Source organism: Eucyclogobius newberryi, unplaced genomic scaffold (assembly GCF_026437365.1).
Source record: "Eucyclogobius newberryi isolate DKJ021-1_F unplaced genomic scaffold, fEucNew1.0.hap1 SCAF_1, whole genome shotgun sequence".
Lineage (NCBI taxonomy): Eukaryota > Metazoa > Chordata > Actinopteri > Gobiiformes > Gobiidae > Eucyclogobius > Eucyclogobius newberryi.
The window spans coordinates 359910-381802 of NW_027315723.1; the positions used below are offsets into that span (position 1 = coordinate 359910).

General features: G+C 48.4%; 1 protein-coding gene across 1 annotated transcript in view; it reads left to right on the forward strand.

The window, feature by feature from the left end:
- Positions 1-21893, forward strand: part of LOC140363111 (collagen alpha-1(XII) chain-like) — a 94068-nt gene that overhangs the window by 24647 nt on the left and 47528 nt on the right. Inside the window, exons 10-11 of the mRNA XM_072449450.1 lie at positions 14051-14144; positions 20162-20278. Coding sequence (XP_072305551.1) covers positions 14051-14144; positions 20162-20278 — 211 coding nt within the window. The remainder of the gene's footprint in view (positions 1-14050; positions 14145-20161; positions 20279-21893) is intronic.

The following is a 21893-nucleotide window of genomic DNA, read 5'->3' on the forward strand; positions in this document are numbered from 1 at the left end:
TAGTCCTGGTTTAGTCCTGGTTTAGTTCTGGTTTAGTTCTGGTTTAGACCTGGTTTAGTCCTGGTTTAGACCTGGTTTAGTCCTGGTTTAGTCCTGGTTTAGTCCTGGTTTAGACCTGGTTTAGTCCTGGTTTAGTCCTGGTTTAGACCTGGTTTAGACCTGGTTTAGTCCTGGTTTAGTCCTGGTTTAGTCCTGGTTTGGACCTGGTTTAGTCCTGGTTTAGTCTTGGTTTAATGCTGGTTTAGTCCTGGTTTAGTCCTGGTTTAGTGTTGGTTTAGTCTTGGTTTAGTCCTGGTTTAGTCCTGGTTTAGTCCTGGTTTAGACCTGGTTTAGACCTGGTTTAGTCCTGGTTTAGACCTGGTTTAGACCTGGTTTAGTCCTGGTTTAGTCCTGGTTTAGTCTTGGTTTAGTGCTGGTTTAGTCCTGGTTTAGTCTTGGTTTAGTCCTGGTTTAGTCCTGGTTTAGTCCTGGTTTAGTCCTGGTTTAGTCCTGGTTTGGACCTGGTTTAGTCCTGGTTTAGTCTTGGTTTAGTGCTGGTTTAGTCCTGGTTTAGTCCTGGTTTAGTCTTGGTTTAGTCTTGGTTTAGTCCTGGTTTAGTTCTGCTTTAGTCCTGCTTTAGTCCTGGTTTAGACCTGGTTTAGTCCTGGTTTAGTTCTGGTTTAGTCCTGGTTTAGACCTGGTTTAGTCCTGGTTTAGTTCTGGTTTAGTCCTGGTTTAGACCTGGTTTAGACCTGGTTTAGTCCTGGTTTAGTCCTGGTTTAGTCCTGGTTTAGACCTGGTTTAGACCTGGTTTAGTCTTGGTTTAATCCTGGTTTAGTCCTGGTTTAGTTCTGGTTTAGTTCTGGTTTAGACCTGGTTTAGTCCTGGTTTAGACCTGGTTTAGTCCTGGTTTAGTCCTGGTTTAGTCCTGGTTTAGACCTGGTTTAGTCCTGGTTTAGTCTTGGTTTAATCCTGGTTTAGTCCTGGTTTAGACCTGGTTTAGTCCTGGTTTAGTCCTGATTTAGTCCTGGTTTAGTTCTGGTTTAGTCCTGGTTTAGACCTGGTTTAGTCCTGGTTTAGTTCTGGTTTAGTCCTGGTTTAGACCTGGTTTAGTCCTGGTTTAGACCTGGTTTAGTCCTGGTTTAGACATGGTTTGGACCTGGTTTAGTCCTGGTTTAGACCTGGTTTAGTCCTGGTTTAGACATGGTTCAGACCTGGTTTAGTCCTGGTTTAGACCTGGTTTGGACCTGGTTTGGACCTGGTTTAGTCCTGGTTTAGTCTTGGTTTAGTGCTGGTTTAGTCCTGGTTTAGTCCTGGTTTAGTCTTGGTTTAGTCTTGGTTTAGTCCTGGTTTAGTTCTGCTTTAGTCCTGCTTTAGTCCTGGTTTAGTCCTGGTTTAGTCCTGGTTTAGACCTGGTTTAGACCTGGTTTAGTCCTGGTTTAGTTCTGGTTTAGTCCTGGTTTAGACCTGGTTTAATCCTGGTTTAGTTCTGGTTTAGTCCTGGTTTAGACCTGGTTTAGTCCTGGTTTAGTCCTGGTTTAGTTCTGGTTTAGTTCTGGTTTAGATCTGGTTTAGTCCTGGTTTAGACCTGGTTTAGTCCTGGTTTAGTCCTGGTTTAGTCCTGGTTTAGACCTGGTTTAGTCCTGGTTTAGTCCTGGTTTAGACCTGGTTTAGACCTGGTTTAGTCCTGGTTTAGTCCTGGTTTAGTCCTGGTTTGGACCTGGTTTAGTCCTGGTTTAGTCTTGGTTTAGTGCTGGTTTAGTCCTGGTTTAGTCCTGGTTTAGTCCTGGTTTAGACCTGGTTTAGACCTGGTTTAGTCCTGGTTTAGACCTGGTTTAGACCTGGTTTAGTCCTGGTTTAGTCCTGGTTTAGTCCTGGTTTGCACCTGGTTTAGTCCTGGTTTAGTCTTGGTTTAGTGCTGGTTTAGTCCTGGTTTAGTCTTGGTTTAGTCCTGGTTTAGTCCTGGTTTAGTCCTGGTTTAGTCCTGGTTTAGTCCTGGTTTGGACCTGGTTTAGTCCTGGTTTAGTCTTGGTTTAGTGCTGGTTTAGTCCTGGTTTAGTCCTGGTTTAGTCTTGGTTTAGTCTTGGTTTAGTCCTGGTTTAGTTCTGCTTTAGTCCTGCTTTAGTCCTGGTTTAGACCTGGTTTAGTCCTGGTTTAGTTCTGGTTTAGTCCTGGTTTAGACCTGGTTTAGTCCTGGTTTAGTTCTGGTTTAGTCCTGGTTTAGACCTGGTTTAGACCTGGTTTAGTCCTGGTTTAGTCCTGGTTTAGTCCTGGTTTAGACCTGGTTTAGACCTGGTTTAGTCTTGGTTTAATCCTGGTTTAGTCCTGGTTTAGTTCTGGTTTAGTTCTGGTTTAGACCTGGTTTAGTCCTGGTTTAGACCTGGTTTAGTCCTGGTTTAGTCCTGGTTTAGTCCTGGTTTAGACCTGGTTTAGTCCTGGTTTAGTCTTGGTTTAATCCTGGTTTAGTCCTGGTTTAGACCTGGTTTAGTCCTGGTTTAGTCCTGATTTAGTCCTGGTTTAGTTCTGGTTTAGTCCTGGTTTAGACCTGGTTTAGTCCTGGTTTAGTTCTGGTTTAGTCCTGGTTTAGACCTGGTTTAGTCCTGGTTTAGACCTGGTTTAGTCCTGGTTTAGTCCTGGTTTAGACCTGGTTTAGACCTGGTTTAGTCCTGGTTTAGTTCTGGTTTAGTTCTGGTTTAGACCTGGTTTAGTCCTGGTTTAGACCTGGTTTAGTCCTGGTTTAGTCCTGGTTTAGTCCTGGTTTAGACCTGGTTTAGTCCTGGTTTAGTCCTGGTTTAGACCTGGTTTAGACCTGGTTTAGTCTTGGTTTAGTCCTGGTTTAGTCCTGGTTTAGACCTGGTTTAGACCTGGTTTAGTCCTGGTTTAGTTCTGGTTTAGTCCTGGTTTAGACCTGGTTTAGTCCTGGTTTAGACCTGGTTTAGACCTGGTTTAGTCCTGGTTTAGTTCTGGTTTAGTTCTGGTTTAGACCTGGTTTAGTCCTGGTTTAGACCTGGTTTAGTCCTGGTTTAGTCCTGGTTTAGTCCTGGTTTAGACCTGGTTTAGTCCTGGTTTAGTCCTGGTTTAGACCTGGTTTAGACCTGGTTTAGTCTTGGTTTAGTCCTGGTTTAGTCCTGGTTTAGACCTGGTTTAGACCTGGTTTAGTCCTGGTTTAGTTCTGGTTTAGTCCTGGTTTAGACCTGGTTTAGTCCTGGTTTAGACCTGGTTTAGTCCTGGTTTAGTCCTGGTTTAGTCCTGGTTTAGTCCTGGTTTAGACCTGGTTTAGTCCTGGTTTAGACCTGGTTTAGTCCTGGTTTAGTCCTGGTTTAGTCCTGGTTTAGACCTGGTTTAGACCTGGTTTAGTCCTGGTTTAGTTCTGGTTTAGTTCTGGTTTAGACCTGGTTTAGTCCTGGTTTAGACCTGGTTTAGTCCTGGTTTAGTCCTGGTTTAGACCTGGTTTAGTCCTGGTTTAGTCCTGGTTTAGACCTGGTTTAGACCTGGTTTAGTCCTGGTTTAGTTCTGGTTTAGTTCTGGTTTAGACCTGGTTTAGTCCTGGTTTAGACCTGGTTTAGTCCTGGTTTAGTCCTGGTTTAGTCCTGGTTTAGACCTGGTTTAGTCCTGGTTTAGTCCTGGTTTAGTCCTGGTTTAGACCTGGTTTAGTCCTGGTTTAGTCCTGGTTTAGACCTGGTTTAGACCTGGTTTAGTCCTGGTTTAGTCCTGGTTTAGACCTGGTTTAGACCTGGTTTAGTCTTGGTTTAGTCCTGGTTTAGTCCTGGTTTAGACCTGGTTTAGACCTGGTTTAGTCCTGGTTTAGTTCTGGTTTAGTCCTGGTTTAGACCTGGTTTAGTCCTGGTTTAGACCTGGTTTAGTCCTGGTTTAGTCCTGGTTTAGTCCTGGTTTAGACCTGGTTTAGTCCTGGTTTAGTCTTGGTTTAGTGCTGGTTTAGTCCTGGTTTAGTCTTGGTTTAGTCCTGGTTTAGTCCTGGTTTAGTCCTGGTTTAGTCCTGGTTTAGTCCTGGTTTGGACCTGGTTTAGTCCTGGTTTAGTCTTGGTTTAGTGCTGGTTTAGTCCTGGTTTAGTCCTGGTTTAGTCTTGGTTTAGTCTTGGTTTAGTCCTGGTTTAGTTCTGCTTTAGTCCTGCTTTAGTCCTGGTTTAGACCTGGTTTAGTCCTGGTTTAGTTCTGGTTTAGTCCTGGTTTAGACCTGGTTTAGTCCTGGTTTAGTTCTGGTTTAGTCCTGGTTTAGACCTGGTTTAGACCTGGTTTAGTCCTGGTTTAGTCCTGGTTTAGTCCTGGTTTAGACCTGGTTTAGACCTGGTTTAGTCTTGGTTTAATCCTGGTTTAGTCCTGGTTTAGTTCTGGTTTAGTTCTGGTTTAGACCTGGTTTAGTCCTGGTTTAGACCTGGTTTAGTCCTGGTTTAGTCCTGGTTTAGTCCTGGTTTAGACCTGGTTTAGTCCTGGTTTAGTCTTGGTTTAATCCTGGTTTAGTCCTGGTTTAGACCTGGTTTAGTCCTGGTTTAGTCCTGATTTAGTCCTGGTTTAGTTCTGGTTTAGTCCTGGTTTAGACCTGGTTTAGTCCTGGTTTAGTTCTGGTTTAGTCCTGGTTTAGACCTGGTTTAGTCCTGGTTTAGACCTGGTTTAGTCCTGGTTTAGTCCTGGTTTAGACCTGGTTTAGACCTGGTTTAGTCCTGGTTTAGTTCTGGTTTAGTTCTGGTTTAGACCTGGTTTAGTCCTGGTTTAGACCTGGTTTAGTCCTGGTTTAGTCCTGGTTTAGTCCTGGTTTAGACCTGGTTTAGTCCTGGTTTAGTCCTGGTTTAGACCTGGTTTAGACCTGGTTTAGTCTTGGTTTAGTCCTGGTTTAGTCCTGGTTTAGACCTGGTTTAGACCTGGTTTAGTCCTGGTTTAGTTCTGGTTTAGTCCTGGTTTAGACCTGGTTTAGTCCTGGTTTAGACCTGGTTTAGTCCTGGTTTAGTCCTGGTTTAGTCCTGGTTTAGTCCTGGTTTAGACCTGGTTTAGTCCTGGTTTAGACCTGGTTTAGTCCTGGTTTAGTCCTGGTTTAGTCCTGGTTTAGACCTGGTTTAGACCTGGTTTAGTCCTGGTTTAGTTCTGGTTTAGTTCTGGTTTAGACCTGGTTTAGTCCTGGTTTAGACCTGGTTTAGTCCTGGTTTAGTCCTGGTTTAGACCTGGTTTAGTCCTGGTTTAGTCCTGGTTTAGACCTGGTTTAGACCTGGTTTAGTCCTGGTTTAGTTCTGGTTTAGTTCTGGTTTAGACCTGGTTTAGTCCTGGTTTAGACCTGGTTTAGTCCTGGTTTAGTCCTGGTTTAGTCCTGGTTTAGACCTGGTTTAGTCCTGGTTTAGACCTGGTTTAGTCCTGGTTTAGTCCTGGTTTAGTCCTGGTTTAGACCTGGTTTAGTCCTGGTTTAGTCCTGGTTTAGTCCTGGTTTAGACCTGGTTTAGTCCTGGTTTAGTCCTGGTTTAGACCTGGTTTAGACCTGGTTTAGTCTTGGTTTAGTCCTGGTTTAGTCCTGGTTTAGACCTGGTTTAGACCTGGTTTAGTCCTGGTTTAGTTCTGGTTTAGTCCTGGTTTAGACCTGGTTTAGTCCTGGTTTAGTCCTGGTTTAGTCCTGGTTTAGTCCTGGTTTAGTCCTGGTTTAGACCTGGTTTAGTCCTGGTTTAGACATGGTTTGGACCTGGTTTAGTCCTGGTTTAGTTCTGGTTCAGTCCGGTTTATTCACAAACATAAGAACCTAAAACAGTGTTAAAAACAACCAATAGAAGTCAAAGAGAAAAACAGTTTCAATCTGCTGCAGGATCACAAATAATTAATGTTCATAAATGTAACGTAGAGTGTTTGTATGAAGAGCAGAGAGTAAGTCAGTACATTTTATTTGTTTAGCACCTTTCACAGACAGAGTCACAAAGTGCTTCACAAAACACAGAATAAAACAATGAAAACACAAAAAACTTACAGTGAACAAAACATATACAACAATATACAGTCAAATCAGTCCCTAAAACAAGTGCATTTAAAAAGAGAGTGAGGGGCGTGGCCTCCTGCCTGAGGGGCGTGGCCTCCTGCCTGAGGGGCGTGGCCTCCTGCCTGAGGGGAGTGGCCTCCTGCCTGAGGGGCGTGGCCTCCTGCCTGAGGGGAGTGGCCTCCTGCCTGAGGGGAGTGGCCTCCTGCATGAGGGGAGTGGCCTCCTGCCTGAGGGGAGTGGCCTCCTGCATGAGGGGAGTGGCCTCCTGCCTGAGGGGAGTGGCCTCCTGCATGAGGGGAGGTGGTGGAGGAGGTGATTGAGGAGGTGATGAGGAGGTGATTGAGGAGGTGATGAGGAGGTGATTGAGGAGGTGATGAGGAGGTGATTGAGGAGGTGATGAAGGAGGTGATTGAGGAGGTGATGAGGAGGTGATGGAGGAGGTGATGAGGAGGTGATGAGGAGGTGATTGAGGAGGTGATGAAGGAGGTGATTGAGGAGGTGATAGAGGAGGTGATGGAGGAGGTGATGAGGAGGTGATTGAGGAGGTGATGGAGGAGGTGATTGAGGAGGTGATGAGGAGGTGATGAAGGAGGTGATTGAGGAGGTGATGGAGGAGGTGATTGAGGAGGTGATGGAGGAGGTGATGAGGAGGTGATGGAGGAGGTGATGAGGAGGTGATGGAGGAGGTGAGGGAGGAGGTGATGAGGAGGTGATGGAGGAGGTGATGATGAGGTGATGGAGCAGGTGATGAGGAGGTGATGAGGAGGTGATGAGGAGGTGATGAGGAGGTGATGAGGAGGTGATGGAGCAGGTGATGGAGGAGGTGATGAGGAGGTGATGGAGGAGGTGATGAGGAGGTGATGAGGAGGTGATGAGGAGGTGATGAGGAGGTGATGGAGGAGGTGAGGGAGGAGGTGATGAGGAGGTGATGGAGGAGGTGATGAGGAGGTGATGGAGCAGGTGATGAGGAGGTGATGAGGAGGTGATGAGGAGGTGATGAGGAGGTGATGAGGAGGTGATGGAGCAGGTGATGGAGGAGGTGATGAGGAGGTGATGGAGGAGGTGATGAGGAGGTGATGAGGAGGTGATGAGGAGGTGATGAGGAGGTGATGGAGGAGGTGATTGAGGAGGTGATGGAGGAGGTGATTGAGGAGGTGATGGAGGAGGTGATGAGGAGGTGATGGAGGAGGTGATGAGGAGGTGATGGAGGAGGTGAGGGAGGAGGTGATGAGGAGGTGATGGAGGAGGTGATGAGGAGGTGATGGAGCAGGTGATGAGGAGGTGATGAGGAGGTGATGAGGAGGTGATGAGGAGGTGATGGAGGAGGTGATGAGGAGGTGATGGAGCAGGTGATGAGGAGGTGATGAGGAGGTGATGAGGAGGTGATGAGGAGGTGATGGAGCAGGTGATGGAGGAGGTGATGAGGAGGTGATGGAGGAGGTGATGAGGAGGTGATGAGGAGGTGATGAGGAGGTGATGAGGAGGTGATGGAGCAGGTGATGGAGGAGGTGATGGAGGAGGTGATGAGGAGGTGATGAGGAGGTGATGAGGAGGTGATGAGGAGGTGATGGAGCAGGTGATGGAGGAGGTGATGGAGGAGGTGATGGAGGAGGTGATGAGGAGGTGATGAGGAGGTGATGGAGCAGGTGATGAGGAGGTGATGAGGAGGTGATGAGGAGGTGATGAGGAGGTGATGAGGAGGTGATGAGGAGGTGATGGAGGAGGTGATGGAGGAGGTGATGAGGAGGTGATGGAGGAGGTGATGAGGAGGTGATGAGGAGGTGATGGAGGAGGTGATGAGGAGGTGATGAGGAGGTGATGAGGAGGTGATGGAGGAGGTGATGAGGAGGTGATGAGGAGGTGATGAGGAGGTGATGGAGGAGGTGAGGGAGGAGGTGATGAGGAGGTGATGAGGAGGTGATGGAGGAGGTGATGAGGAGGTGATGGAGGAGGTGATGAGGAGGTGATGAGGAGGTGATGAGGAGGTGATGAGGAGGTGATGGTCATGTAGAACTGCTCCATCATCAGCTTGTCTTTCTTCAGCTGCTGCAGGAAGTTCATCCTCTGCTGGAGCTGATGGTGAGGGGGGGGCTGTGAGGGGGGGGCTGTGAGGGGGGGGCTGTGAGGGGGGGGCTGTGAGGGGGGGGCTGTGGGTTGTTCCCGCTCCACCTCCTGTAGAGACTCATCAGATGAGCCTGTTGAGGGTGGTGTCGTCATGGTGATGAGGGTGGTGTCGTCATGGTGATGAGGGAGGTGTCGTCATGGTGATGAGGGTGGTGTCGTCATGGTGATGAGGGTGGTGTCGTCATGGTGATGAGGGTGGTGTCATGGTGATGAGGGTGGTGTCGTCATGGTGATGAGGGTGGTGTCATGGTGATGAGGGTAGTGTCGTCATGGTGATGAGGGTGGTGTCGTCATGGTGATGAGGGTGGTGTCGTCATGGTGATGAGGGTGGTGTCATGGTGATGAGGGTGGTGTCGTCATGGTGATGAGGGTGGTGTCATGGTGATGAGGGTAGTGTCGTCATGGTGATGAGGGTGGTGTCGTCATGGTGATGAGGGTGGTGTCATGGTGATGAGGGTAGTGTCGTCATGGTGATGAGGGTGGTGTCATGGTGATGAGGGTGGTGTCGTCATGGTGATGAGGGTGGTGTCATGGTGATGAGGGTAGTGTCGTCATGGTGATGAGGGTGGTGTCGTCATGGTGATGAGGGTGGTGTCGTCATGGTGATGAGGGTAGTGTCGTCATGGTGATGAGGGTGGTGTGGTCATGGTGATGAGGGTGGTGTGGTCATGGTGATGAGGGTGGTGTCGTCATGGTGATGAGGGTGGTGTCATGGTGATGAGGGTGGTGTCGTCATGGTGATGAGGGTGGTGTCATGGTGATGAGGGTAGTGTCGTCATGGTGATGAGGGTGGTGTCGTCATGGTGATGAGGGTGGTGTCGTCATGGTGATGAGGGTGGTGTCATGGTGATGAGGGTGGTGTCGTCATGGTGATGAGGGTGGTGTCGTCATGGTGATGAGGGTGGTGTCATGGTGATGAGGGTAGTGTCGTCATGGTGATGAGGGTGGTGTCATGGTGATGAGGGTGGTGTCGTCATGGTGATGAGGGTGGTGTCATGGTGATGAGGGTAGTGTCGTCATGGTGATGAGGGTGGTGTCGTCATGGTGATGAGGGTGGTGTCATGGTGATGAGGGTAGTGTCGTCATGGTGATGAGGGTGGTGTCGTCATGGTGATGAGGGTGGTGTCATGGTGATGAGGGTAGTGTCGTCATGGTGATGAGGGTGGTGTCATGGTGATGAGGGTGGTGTCGTCATGGTGATGAGGGTGGTGTCATGGTGATGAGGGTAGTGTCGTCATGGTGATGAGGGTGGTGTCGTCATGGTGATGAGGGTGGTGTCATGGTGATGAGGGTGGTGTCGTCATGGTGATGAGGGTGGTGTCATGGTGATGAGGGTAGTGTCGTCATGGTGATGAGGGTGGTGTCGTCATGGTGATGAGGGTGGTGTCGTCATGGTGATGAGGGTAGTGTCGTCATGGTGATGAGGGTGGTGTGGTCATGGTGATGAGGGTGGTGTCGTCATGGTGATGAGGGTGGTGTCGTCATGGTGATGAGGGTGGTGTGGTCATGGTGATGAGGGTGGTGTCGTCATGGTGATGAGGGTGGTGTCATGGTGATGAGGGTGGTGTCGTCATGGTGATGAGGGTGGTGTGGTCATGGTGATGAGGGTGGTGTCGTCATGGCGATGAGGGTAGTGTCGTCATGGTGATGAGGGTAGTGTCGTCATGGTGATGAGGGTGGTGTCATGGTGATGAGGGTGGTGTCGTCATGGTGATGAGGGTGGTGTCATGGTGATGAGGGTGGTGTCGTTATGGTGATGAGGGTGGTGTCGTCATGGTGATGAGGGTGGTGTGGTCATGGTGATGAGGGTAGTGTCGTCATGGTGATGAGGGTGGTGTGGTCATGGTGATGAGGGTGGTGTCGTCATGGTGATGAGGGTGGTGTCGTCATGGTGATGAGGGTGGTGTCGTCATGGTGATGAGGGTGGTGTGGTCATGGTGATGAGGGTGGTGTCGTCATGGTGATGAGGGAGGTGTCATCATGGTGATGAGGGTGGTGTCGTCATGGTGATGAGGGTGGTGTCGTCATGGTGATGAGGGTGGTGTGGTCATGGTGATGAGGGTGGTGTCGTCATGGTGATGAGGGTGGTGTCATGGTGATGAGGGTGGTATCGTCATGGTGATGAGGGTGGTGTCGTCATGGTGATGAGAGTGGTGTCATGGTGATGAGGGTGGTGTCGTCATGGTGATGAGGGTGGTGTCATGGTGATGAGGGTGGTGTGGTCATGGTGATGAGGGTGGTGTCGTCATGGCGATGAGGGTAGTGTCGTCATGGTGATGAGGGTAGTGTCGTCATGGTGATGAGGGTGGTGTGGTCATGGTGATGAGGGTGGTGTCGTCATGGTGATGAGGGTGGTGTCGTCATGGCGATGAGGGTGGTGTCGTCATGGTGATGAGGGTAGTGTCGTCATGGTGATGAGGGTAGTGTCGTCATGGTGATGAGGGTGGTGTCGTCATGGTGATGAGGGTGGTGTCGTCATGGTGATGAGGGTAGTGTCGTCATGGTGATGAGGGTAGTGTCGTCATGGTGATGAGGGTAGTGTCGTCATGGTGATGAGGGTGGTTTGGTCACGGTGATGAGGGTGGTGTCGTCATGGTGATGAGGGTGGTGTCGTCATGGTGATGAGGGTGTCAATGGTCCCTCTGCAGGTGGAGTCTGCGCTCAGGATCCACAAACAGGTCCTGGTGTAGGTCCTGGGGAGTCCAGGTGCTGCAGGTGAAGTGGAGAGCCAGGTTGATGGTGTCACATCAAATCTTCAGTGGGAGGAGTTGAGTTGCTGGGTCAGTTTCTGGTCGTCTGCAGCGTGATGGGCTCTGGGCTTGTAGTTAGTGAGAGCCCACTCCACACAGAGGCGGGGCCAGTCCACACAGAGGCGGGGCCACTCCACACAGAGGCGGGGCCACTCCACACAGAGGTGGGGCCAGTCCACACAGAGGCGGGGCCACTCCACACAGAGGCGGGGCCACTCTACACAGAGGCGGGGCCACGGGGCCACTCCACACAGAGGCGGGGCCACTCCACACAGAGGCGGGGCCACTTCACACAGAGGCGGGGCCACTCCACACAGAGGCGGGGCCACTCCACACAGAGGCGGGGCCACTCCACACAGAGGCGGGGCCACTCCACTCAGAGGCGGGGCCACTCCACACAGAGGTGGGGCCACTCCACACAGAGGTGGGGCCACTCCACTCAGAGGCGGGGCCACTCCACACAGAGGCGGGGCCACTCCACACAGAGGCGGGGCCACTCCACTCAGAGGCGGGGCCACTCCACACAGAGGCGGGGCCACTCCACACAGAGGCGGGGCCACTCCACACAGAGGCGGGGCCACTCCACACAGAGGCGGGGCCAGTCCACACAGAGGCGGGGCCACTCCACACAGAGGCGGGGCCACTCCACACAGAGGCGGGGCCACTCCACACAGAGGCGGGGCCACTCCACACAGAGGCGGGGCCACTCCACACAGAGGCGGGGCCACTCCACACAGAGGCGGGGCCACTCCACACAGAGGCGGGGCCACTCCACACAGAGGCGGGGCCACTCCACACAGAGGCGGGGTTGTTGTATGAGAACTGCTGCTTCAGACGTGTTGTTCTGGGCTCTAGTTCTGGACTCGTCCTGCTGAACCCGTACTTTGCCTCTTTTTAGCGCCTTCTAGCTCCGCCCCTGTGCGCTGCCCTCTAGCTCCGCCCCTGTGGTGACTTTGGCGTGTGATGGTTTAAATCTGTCCTCACAGAATGTATGACATCACAGTGTCCGTGTAGCTCCTCCCAGTCTGTAATGTCCAAACACACACGCAGCTCCTCCTCCTCCTCTGCCTCGTTGGTCCATTGGTTTAGTTCTGGTTTAGTGCTGGTTTAGTCCTGGTTTAGTTCTGGTTTTGTCCTGGTTTAGTCCTGGTTTAGTCCTGGTTTTGTCCTGATTTAGTCTTGGTTTAGTCCTGGTTTAGACCTGGTTTAGTCCTGGTTTAGTCCTGGTTTAGTCTTGGTTTAGTCCTGGTTTAGTCTTGGTTTAATCCTGGTTTAGTTCTGGTTTTGTCCTGGTTTAGTCCTGGTTTAGTCCTGGTTTAGACCTGGTTTAGTCTTGGTTTAGTCCTGGTTTAGTTCTGGTTTTGTCCTGGTTTAGTCCTGGTTTAGTCCTGGTTTAGTCCTGGTTTAGTCCTGGTTTTGTCCTGATTTAGTCTTGGTTTAGTCCTGGTTTAGTCCTGGTTTAGACCTGGTTTAGTCCTGGTTTAGTCCTGATTTAGTCCTGGTTTGGTCCTGGTTTGGTCCTGGTTTAGTCTTGTTTCAATCATGAATGCTTTGGGAAACTCTTTGGAGTTTTGTCAGAGTCACCACCAAAACGTCAGTTTCATCTGAGTCTAATTTACATCTTTTCAATGAGTCTAAACCAGGTCTAAACCAGGTCTAAACCAGGTCTGAACCAGGTCTGAACCAGGTCTAAACCAGGTCTGAACCAGGTCTGAACCAGGTCTAAACCAGGTCTGAACCAGGTCTGAACCAGGTCTGAACCAGGTCTAAACCAGGTCTGAACCAGGTCTGAACCAGGTCTGAACCAGGTCTAAACCAGGTCTGAACCAGGTCTGAACCAGGTCTAAACCAGGTCTAAACCAGGACTAAACCAGGTCTAAACCAGGTCTGAACCAGGTCTGAACTTTTGTTCTTTTGTCGATGTCGTTGACGTTTAAACATTTAGTCAGATTTAGTTTTTCACTTAAATGTTTAGGAATCACAAAAATTCAGCTGCAGGACCCAGCACCTTCTGTAGACCTCCTCCTGTAGACCTCCTCCTGTAGACCTCCTGTAGACCTCCTCCTGTAGACCTCCTCCTGTAGACCTCCTCCTGTAGACCTCCTCCTGTAGACCTCCTCTAGACCTCCTCCTGTAGACCTCCTCCTGTAGACCTCCTCCTGTAGACCTCCTCCTGTAGACCTCCTGTAGACCTCCTCTAGACCTCCTCCTGTAGACCTCCTCCTGTAGACCTCCTCCTGTAGACCTCCTCTAGACCTCCTCCTGTAGACCTCCTCCTGTAGACCTCCTCCTGTAGACCTCCTCTAGACCTCCTCCTGTAGACCTCCTCCTGTAGACCTCCTCCTGTAGACCTCCTCTAGACCTCCTCCTCTAGACCTCCTCCTGTAGACCTCCTCCTGTAGACCTCCTCCTGTAGACCTCCTCTAGACCTCCTCCTGTAGACCTCCTCCTGTAGACCTCCTCCTGTAGACCTCCTCTAGACCTCCTCCTGTAGACCTCCTCCTGTAGACCTCCTGCAGACCTCCTCCTGTAGACCTCCTCCTGTAGACCTCCTCCTGTAGACCTCCTCCTGTAGACCTCCTCCTGTAGACCTCCTCTAGACCTCCTCCTGTAGACCTCCTCCTGTAGACCTCCTCCTGTAGACCTCCTCTAGACCTCCTCCTGTAGACCTCCTCCTGTAGACCTCCTGCAGACCTCCTCCTGTAGACCTCCTCCTGTAGACCTCCTCCTGTAGACCTCCTCCTGTAGACCTCCTGCAGACCTCCTCCTGTACACCTCCTCCTGTAGACCTCTTCCTGTAGACCTCCTGTACACCTCCTCCTGTAGACCTCCTTTAGTCCAAACTTTAAGATTAGACAAATAAAAATGTTGTAGTCGTCTCGTCCTGGACAAAGTCTTGCTCTGGAGGTGTTCAGAGGACACACAGAGACATTGTCCCTCCAGCATGTCCCGGGAACACCTCAGGATCCCCAGAGGAGCTGGAGGAAGTGTCTGGGGTGAGTGAAGTCTGGGTGTCTCTGCTCAAACTGCTGCCCCCGCGACACTGGATAGAGCAGACAAAAATGCATTAGCATTAGCAGTAGCAGTAGCAGTAGCATTAGCAGACGATCCTGTTTGTTGTTTTGACTTCGGAAAATTTTTAGAAAAACTGTAGAATTTTTTACTTTTCACTTTTTTTTGATGATGTCACAGTTTTGTTTTAATTGACTCTCGCCTCTGATTGGCCCAGGTGTTTGACGGCCCCTGTGATCGGTGGAAGATGAGGTGTTTGTGGGCGGGGCTTGTGGCTCTTCTGCTGCTCTCGTTGGCTCAGGCTCAGACAGGTAAGACTCTCTCTCTCTCTTTGGCTCCTCCCCTCTGCTCTTCTCCCGCCTCTCGCCTGTAAAGTGTCATAAAGTGTCATAAAAGTGTGAATAAAAGCATAAATAAACATCAGATGTGTTGACGCTCTCCGTGTGTGTCTGGTTTGTGTGTTTTCAGTGAGTTTTTACGGATCATTAACACTTTTCTCTCCTTTCAGCAGGAATTCTACACTTTTTTTGCAGAAAGAAAACAAATTGATTGATGTAGATCAGGGTCAAACTCATTTGGGTCGCGGGCCGAACGTAACGTAAAACATAAAACTATTAAAAATATAATAAATAAATAGCTTTGTAAAGCCTACGCTGTTTTGAAGCAATGACTGGATCGATAAAAACAATTACAAAACTTTTGTTCTCATAAACTGAAATGTATTTAGAAAAACAAGTGTAATTTCACCAACTCTGAGCTTCAGTTTATGTCATTACAACTTCAGAGTCGACTACAGAGAAAAAAATTTGACTTTATAACAAAATAAACTTCAGGATCTAAAAAACTTTTAAATGTATAACTAACATTTCCACGTCTGTAGTTCTCTGTTCACCTGAACTGACACCACTAAACTTCTGCTCAAAAATGCTTCAAGTGCACTTCTCCCTCACAGCAGTGCAGCAGAGCCCCGTGGGGGAGGGGCAGCTCACACAGCAGTGCAGCAGAGCCCCGTGGGGGAGGGGCAGCTCACACAGCAGTGCAGCAGAGCCCCGTGGGGGAGGGGCAGCTCACACAGCAGTGCAGCAGAGCCCCGTGGGGGAGGGGCAGCTCACACAGCAGTGCAGCAGAGCCCCGTGGGGGAGGGGCGGCCACCGGCGGCATTGTGGGACGCGTAGTTTTAGCGATAAAAACAGTTACGGATGTAACTACGGTTCTATAAATCAATTTAAAAAAGTAAAAATAAATATATATATATATATATATATATATATATATATATATATAATTTTTTTTTTCTTTCTTTTTTAAATATAAATTTGAAATGTTCGGCGGGCCGGATTAAAACGTCTGGCAGGCCAGATTTGGCCCGCGGGCCAGAGTTTGACACCTATAGAACAAGAAGATGAAGACAAAGTCCAAAATATCACTTTAAATTCTTTGTCCCTCCAACTGGGGGTTTTGGACGTCCCCCACAGACGTTATTCATAATGTAAAGTGCTTCAGTCCTAAAACGCACGTCCATGAAATGGTTTAACTTTACGGTTTACAATGTTTCACAAACGGCTGCGGCCATCTTGGATCTGGGCGGTAATCGTCAGTGTCGGCGGCGGCCATCTTGGATCTGGGCGGTTTAGAACAACAAACAACATGGTGCTAAAGAACAACTGCATTTAAAAGACGAATGTGACTTTGTCGTAGCGAGTTCTGTGGAAAATGCTAATAAAAGATTAGCATTGTTTAGCACTGTGAAGGGGTGGGGCCTGTGACGTACGTTGGCAGTTGAGTGACAGTTGAACAAAGACAAATAATGATAAAATTACCTGAAATACACAAATTAAGAAGCGGCCATACGTCTCTTTCCGTACGATATTAAAACGAACACATTGTTACAGTAAATAATAAAGGGTAATGAAATGTGAGTGCAGTTCAGTGTTTGTCCTGTAGAGGCCTATCTAGACGCCGCTGCTGACACTTTTGAACAGTTTTAATGGATTTTTCTTCTCTTCTTCTTATTTTTGTCTCAAATGGAGAAACACAAACAGACGGTGTGTGTTTCTCAGACTTTAGACTCGAGGAAACGGGACAGATTAGTGAGAAAAGTGTCCAAAATGTCGCCGTCGCAGCGGCTTTTTTATGAAATTAAGCTCTGACTTTTATGGGTTTTAGTCCAAGTTTCACGTTAGTCCTGGTTTAGTCCTGTCCTGGGTTGGCAAAAAAAATGCGCCGCTTCCGACGCACGCGGTGTCTTTGTTTACATTGAGATGGCGCGAGCTAACGGTGACGTAGAAGACTTTGATTGACATATTATTCAAGCCAATAAGAATAGCTTTAGAATGGTGGGTGAGACTTAGAGGTCCCACACACAGAATCCTCTGTATTCTCCTGCGTAAAGACAGTCAGAGCCTAGATTTTTCGGCATTTGGCGACTAGATTTTACGCATCACGTTTTCTGATTTTATTAGCCTTTTGGACACGCATTTTGTTAGATATATGTATTATTATATACCAATACAAAAATAAAATAAAAATATTATAATTTTTTTTTTTTTAACCTGTATATGGGAAATTCATGGTTAAACTCATATTTACACATTTTCACATACATTGTTTTTAGCAGTTATAATAGGTATTAGTGGCCTACAAAACATCTAAATGTATGTTTTATGATCATAGAGGAGCTAAAATTGTAATAAAACAGTTTGGCACATATTTGGATCACTTGTTCCCAATATACTTTTTGATACAAAAAGGTCAAAGCACCAAAATGCTTCTGTTGTAGAGATCTGAAACTTGACACAGTTGTTGTCATGACAACAGCATGTGCAGTGAACAGCATAAACACAATGAAGTATGTCATGCTCAGGACCATTACAAATGGACAATATTCAGGCGAGAGAAAAAGGATGTTTTGTTCATGTTTGTGCTTCTGTAGTGCAAGTTCTGAAGCCCTGACAGTGTGACATGTGCACATCTGCAGAAACTAGAAGGCATAAGCTTTCTAATGATGCATCACACTCACATGTGGAACATAAGATCCTCTCTGACCAGTGTGCACAGGTCTGACCAGTGTGCACAGGTCTGACCAGTGTGCACAGGTCTGACCAGTGTGCACAGGTCTGACCAGTGTGCACAGGTCTGACCAGTGTGCACAGGTCTGACCAGTGTGCACAGGTCTGACCAGTGTGCACAGGGCCAAATAGGTGGATGGAAACAGGTTAATCCTGCTTTAGATCTGGTTTAGAACCGCTTTAGACCTGGTTTAGCCCGGTTTGTCTTCATGAAAGCTTTTGGCCTTCAAATTGTTTTTTGGTGAACGATTCTAAAGACTTTCCAGTTAAGGCCTCAGGATTGATCTCAGGATTGATCTCAGGATTGATCTCAGGCTTGATCTCAGGATTGATCTCAGGTTGGTTTGATTCTGATCTGGTTGTGTGTCTCTTTCCGGTTAAGTCGGGTTCAGACCTGACTTACTGATACTTCACGCTGATGCTCTTCACTCGTCTGCGGTTGGAGGTTTAGTCACGTTTATCAGCTAAAACTACATCGTTTGTCTTCGTTTAGTTTTGGCTTTAAAATGCGAGCGACAAGTCAAAGTGAATCATGCTAAATGTCTTTGTTCATTTTGTGTCTTTATTTATCGCATAAAGAAAGTTCTCGACGTTGTCACCACTTTAAGCTACGACTCGGCTTAAGATTAACGACGATGCGTTTCAAGTGTACGATACGTTTTGCTAAAGCTAAACCAGAGAAAGCCCCAACCTGAAGAACATGTGTGTGAAGTATCCGAGTATTTGTCCGTTTGTACAGGAGCGACTCTGTCTGAGAAGTTGTTGGAACACAACTGTCCCCTGTGCGTCTGCATGGAGCTCGTCTCTCGTGTTTGTCCTCGTGTCTTTCCCCACGACAAGAAGCCTTCCGTCGCCCGACACGCTCAACAATCACACGCTCAACGATCACGCTCAAAGATCAGGCTCAACGATCACGCTCAAAGATAACACGCTCAAAGATAACACGCTCAAAGATAACACGTTCAAAGATAACACGTTCAAAGATAACACGCTCAAAGATCACGCTCAAAGATCACGCTCAAAGATCACACGCTCAAAGATCACGGTCAAGGATCACACGCTCAAAGATCATGCTCAAAGATCACATGCTCAAAGATCACGCTCAAAGATCACGCTCAAAGATCACGCTCAAAGATCACACACTCAAAGATCACGCTCAACGATCACGCTCAAAGATCACGCTCAAAGATCACACGCTCAAAGATCACACGCTCAAAGATCACGGTCAAGGATCACACGCTCAAAGATCACGCTCAAAGATCACATGCTCAAAGAACACGCTCAAAGATCACGCTCAAAGATCACGCTCAAGGATCACACGCTCAAAGATCACACACTCAAAGATCACACGCTCAAAGATCACACGCTCAAAGATCACACACTCAAAGATCACGCTCAAAGATCACACACTCAAAGATCACACACTCAAAGATCACACACTCAAAGATCACGCTCAAGGATCACACGCTCAAAGATCACACACTCAAGGATCACGCTCAAAGATCACATGCTCAAAGATCACGCTCAAGGATCACACACTCAAAGATCACGCTCAACAATCACGCTGAACGATCACGCTCTAAAATCACACGCTCAAAGATCACACACTCAAAGATCACACGCTTAAAAATCACACACTCAAAGATCACGCTCAAGGATCACACGCTCAAAGATCACGCTCAAGGATCACATGGTCAAAGATCACACACTCAAAGATCACACACTCAAAGATCACACACTCAAAGATCACGCTCAAGGATCACATGGTCAAAGATCACACACTCAAAGATCACGCACTCAAAGATCACACACTCAAAGATCACGCTAAAGGATCACATGGTCAAAGATCACACACTCAAGGATCACACTCAAAGATCACACACTCAAAGATCACGCTAAAGGATCACATGGTCAAAGATCACACACTCAAAGATCACACACTCAAAGATCACGCTCAAAGATCACATGGTCAAAGATCACACGCTCAAAGATCACACGCTCAAAGATCACACACTCAAGGATCACGCTCAAAGATGACACACTCAAAGATCACGCTCAAGGATCACACTCAAAGATCACACGCTCAAAGATCACGCTCAAGGATCACGCTCAAAGATCACACGCTCAAAGATCACACACTCAAAGATCACACACTCAAAGATCACGCTCAAGGATCACATGGTCAAAGATCACACGCTCAAAGATCACACACTCAAAGATCACACACTCAAAGATCACACACTCAAAGATCACACACTCAAGGATCACGCTCAAAGATAACAAGCTCAAAGATCACACACTCAAAGATCACACACTCAAGGATCACGCTCAAAGATCACACGCTCAAAGATCACACACTCAAAGATCACACACTCAAGGATCACGCTCAAAGATCACACGCTCAAAGATCACACACTCAAAGATCACACACTCAAGGATCACGCTCAAAGATCACACGCTCAAAGATCACACACTCAAAGATCACACACTCAAGGATCACGCTCAAAGATCACACGCTCAAAGATCACACACTCAAAGATCACGCTCAAGGATCACACGCTCAAAGATCCCGCTCAAGCATCACGCTCAAAGATCACACACTCAAAGATCACGCTCAAGGATCACACACTCAAAGATCCCGCTCAAGCATCACGCTCAAAGATCACACTCAGCGATCACGCTCTAAGATCTTACGCTCGAAGATCACGCTGTTATCATTCTCGTGATATCGGAAACAGGATGTGATGTTTGGGACTCAGATCTGTGTCATGTTTGTCCAGATGAGTTAGAACTGAAAGAGAAACAGGATCCACTGTTCCACCAGAGTTAAGATCTATCTAAGTCAATGTTTACGTAATCATGCAACACTTTTATATACGTTTTACAATTATTCTTTGAACCAAAAATATAATTCATGATCTTTACTATAGGTTAACGTACATCTTAAAATCGCAATATCGTCCGACATCGGTTATCAGCCACAACAAGACAAATATCAGAAATCCATATGGGACCATCTGCCACGGCTGCCCTGGGGCATTCTGACGGACACGTTCACAGAGTTTTGAGTTCAGCTCAAACAGACGCCATCTTCTACAAAATGGTGTCTCTTCCTCTTCCTCCGTCTTCAGCGTCACTGTTTGTTTCATGTTTCGTGTTTGAAGTTTCCTCCAACAGAAGGACAGAGCTTCAGCCTGAAGTGTCGCTGTTGGAACGTCTCCCGCTGCAGTCTTTGTTCTGACTGTCGCTCTGGTCCACAGCGGAGCCAGTGTCGGGTCTGAAGTTCCAGATCCTGAGCGAGTCGTCCGTCCAAGTGTCCTGGACCAGACCCAGGTCCAGAGTCCAGGGCTTCAGGCTCACACTGTCCTCTGACACAGGTAGCACACAGGTAGCACCACGCTAACTGACAACCAGCACCACGCTAACCCACAACCAGCACCACGCTAACCCACAACCAGCACCACGCTAACCCACACCCTGCACCACGCTAACCCACAACCAGCACCACGCTAACCCACAACCAGCACCACGCTAACCCACAACCTGCACCACGCTAACCCACAACCAGCACCACGCTAACCCACAACCAGCACCACGCTAACCCACAACCAGCACCACGCTAACCCACAACCAGCACCACGCTAACCCACAACCAGCGCCACGCTAACCCACAACCAGCACCACGCTAACCCACAACCAGCACCACGCTAACCCACAACCAGCGCCACGCTAACCCACAACCAGCACCACGCTAACCCACAACCAGTACCACGCTAACAGACAACCCGCACCATGCTAATCCACAACCAGCACCACGCTAACCCACAACCAGCACTGCGCTTACCCACAACCAGCACCACGCTAACAGACAACCCGCACCATGCTAACCCACCACCAGCATCACGCTAACCCACAACCAGCACCACGCTAACCCACAACCTGCACCACGCTAACCCACAACCTGCACCACGCTAACCCACAACCAGCACCACGCTAACAAACAACCTGCACCACGCTAACCCACAACCAGCACCACGCTAACAAACAACCTGCACCACGCTAACCCACAACAAGCACGATGCAAACCGACATACAACCAACAAACAACTAATGAACAAATAACAAATGTCAGCTTTTGACACAAATGATTGCCCCGTTATGTATTCTAAATCCATTTTTGAGTCCATCAGAAAAGTGCTGAGTCATCACCGTAAATTCAATTAAATTTATGAAACTGTAGCTTTATGTTTCTGTTCCTAAATGGTCTGACCATAAGTCATTTCAAAGAGGAACGTTTTAAGCCTGGACTTAAATGAAGAGACTGTGTCGGCCTCTTTAACATGGACAGGAGCTCTACCTCCTACTGTGCTTTTAGAGACTCTTGGGACTACCAGAAGGCTCTACCTCCTACTGTACTTTTAGAGACTCTTGGGACCACCAGAAGGCTCTACCTCCTACTGTGCTTTTAGAGACTCTTGGGACTACCAGAAGGCTCTACCTCCTACTGTACTTTTAGAGACTCTTGGACCACCAGAAGGCTCTACCTCCTACTGTGCTTTTAGAGACTCTTGGCACCACCAGAAGGCTCTACCTCCTACTGTGCTTTTAGAGACTCTTGGCACCACCAGAAGGCTCTACCTCCTACTGTGCTTTTAGAGACTCTTGGCACCACTAGAAGGCTCTACCTCCTACTGTGCTTTAGAGACTCTTGGCACCACCAGAAGGCTCTACCTCCTACTGTGCTTGCAGAGACTCTTGTGGCCACCAGAAGGCTCTACCTCCTACTGTGCTTTTAGAGACTCTTGGCACCACCAGAAGGCTCTACCTTCTACTGTGCTTTTAGAGACTCTTGGCACCACTAGAAGGCTCTACCTTCTACTGTGCTTTTAGAGACTCTTGGCACCACCAGAAGGCTCTACCTCCTACTGTGCTTTAGATACTCTTGGCAGCACCAGAAGGCTCTACCTCCTACTGGGCTTTAGAGACTCTTGG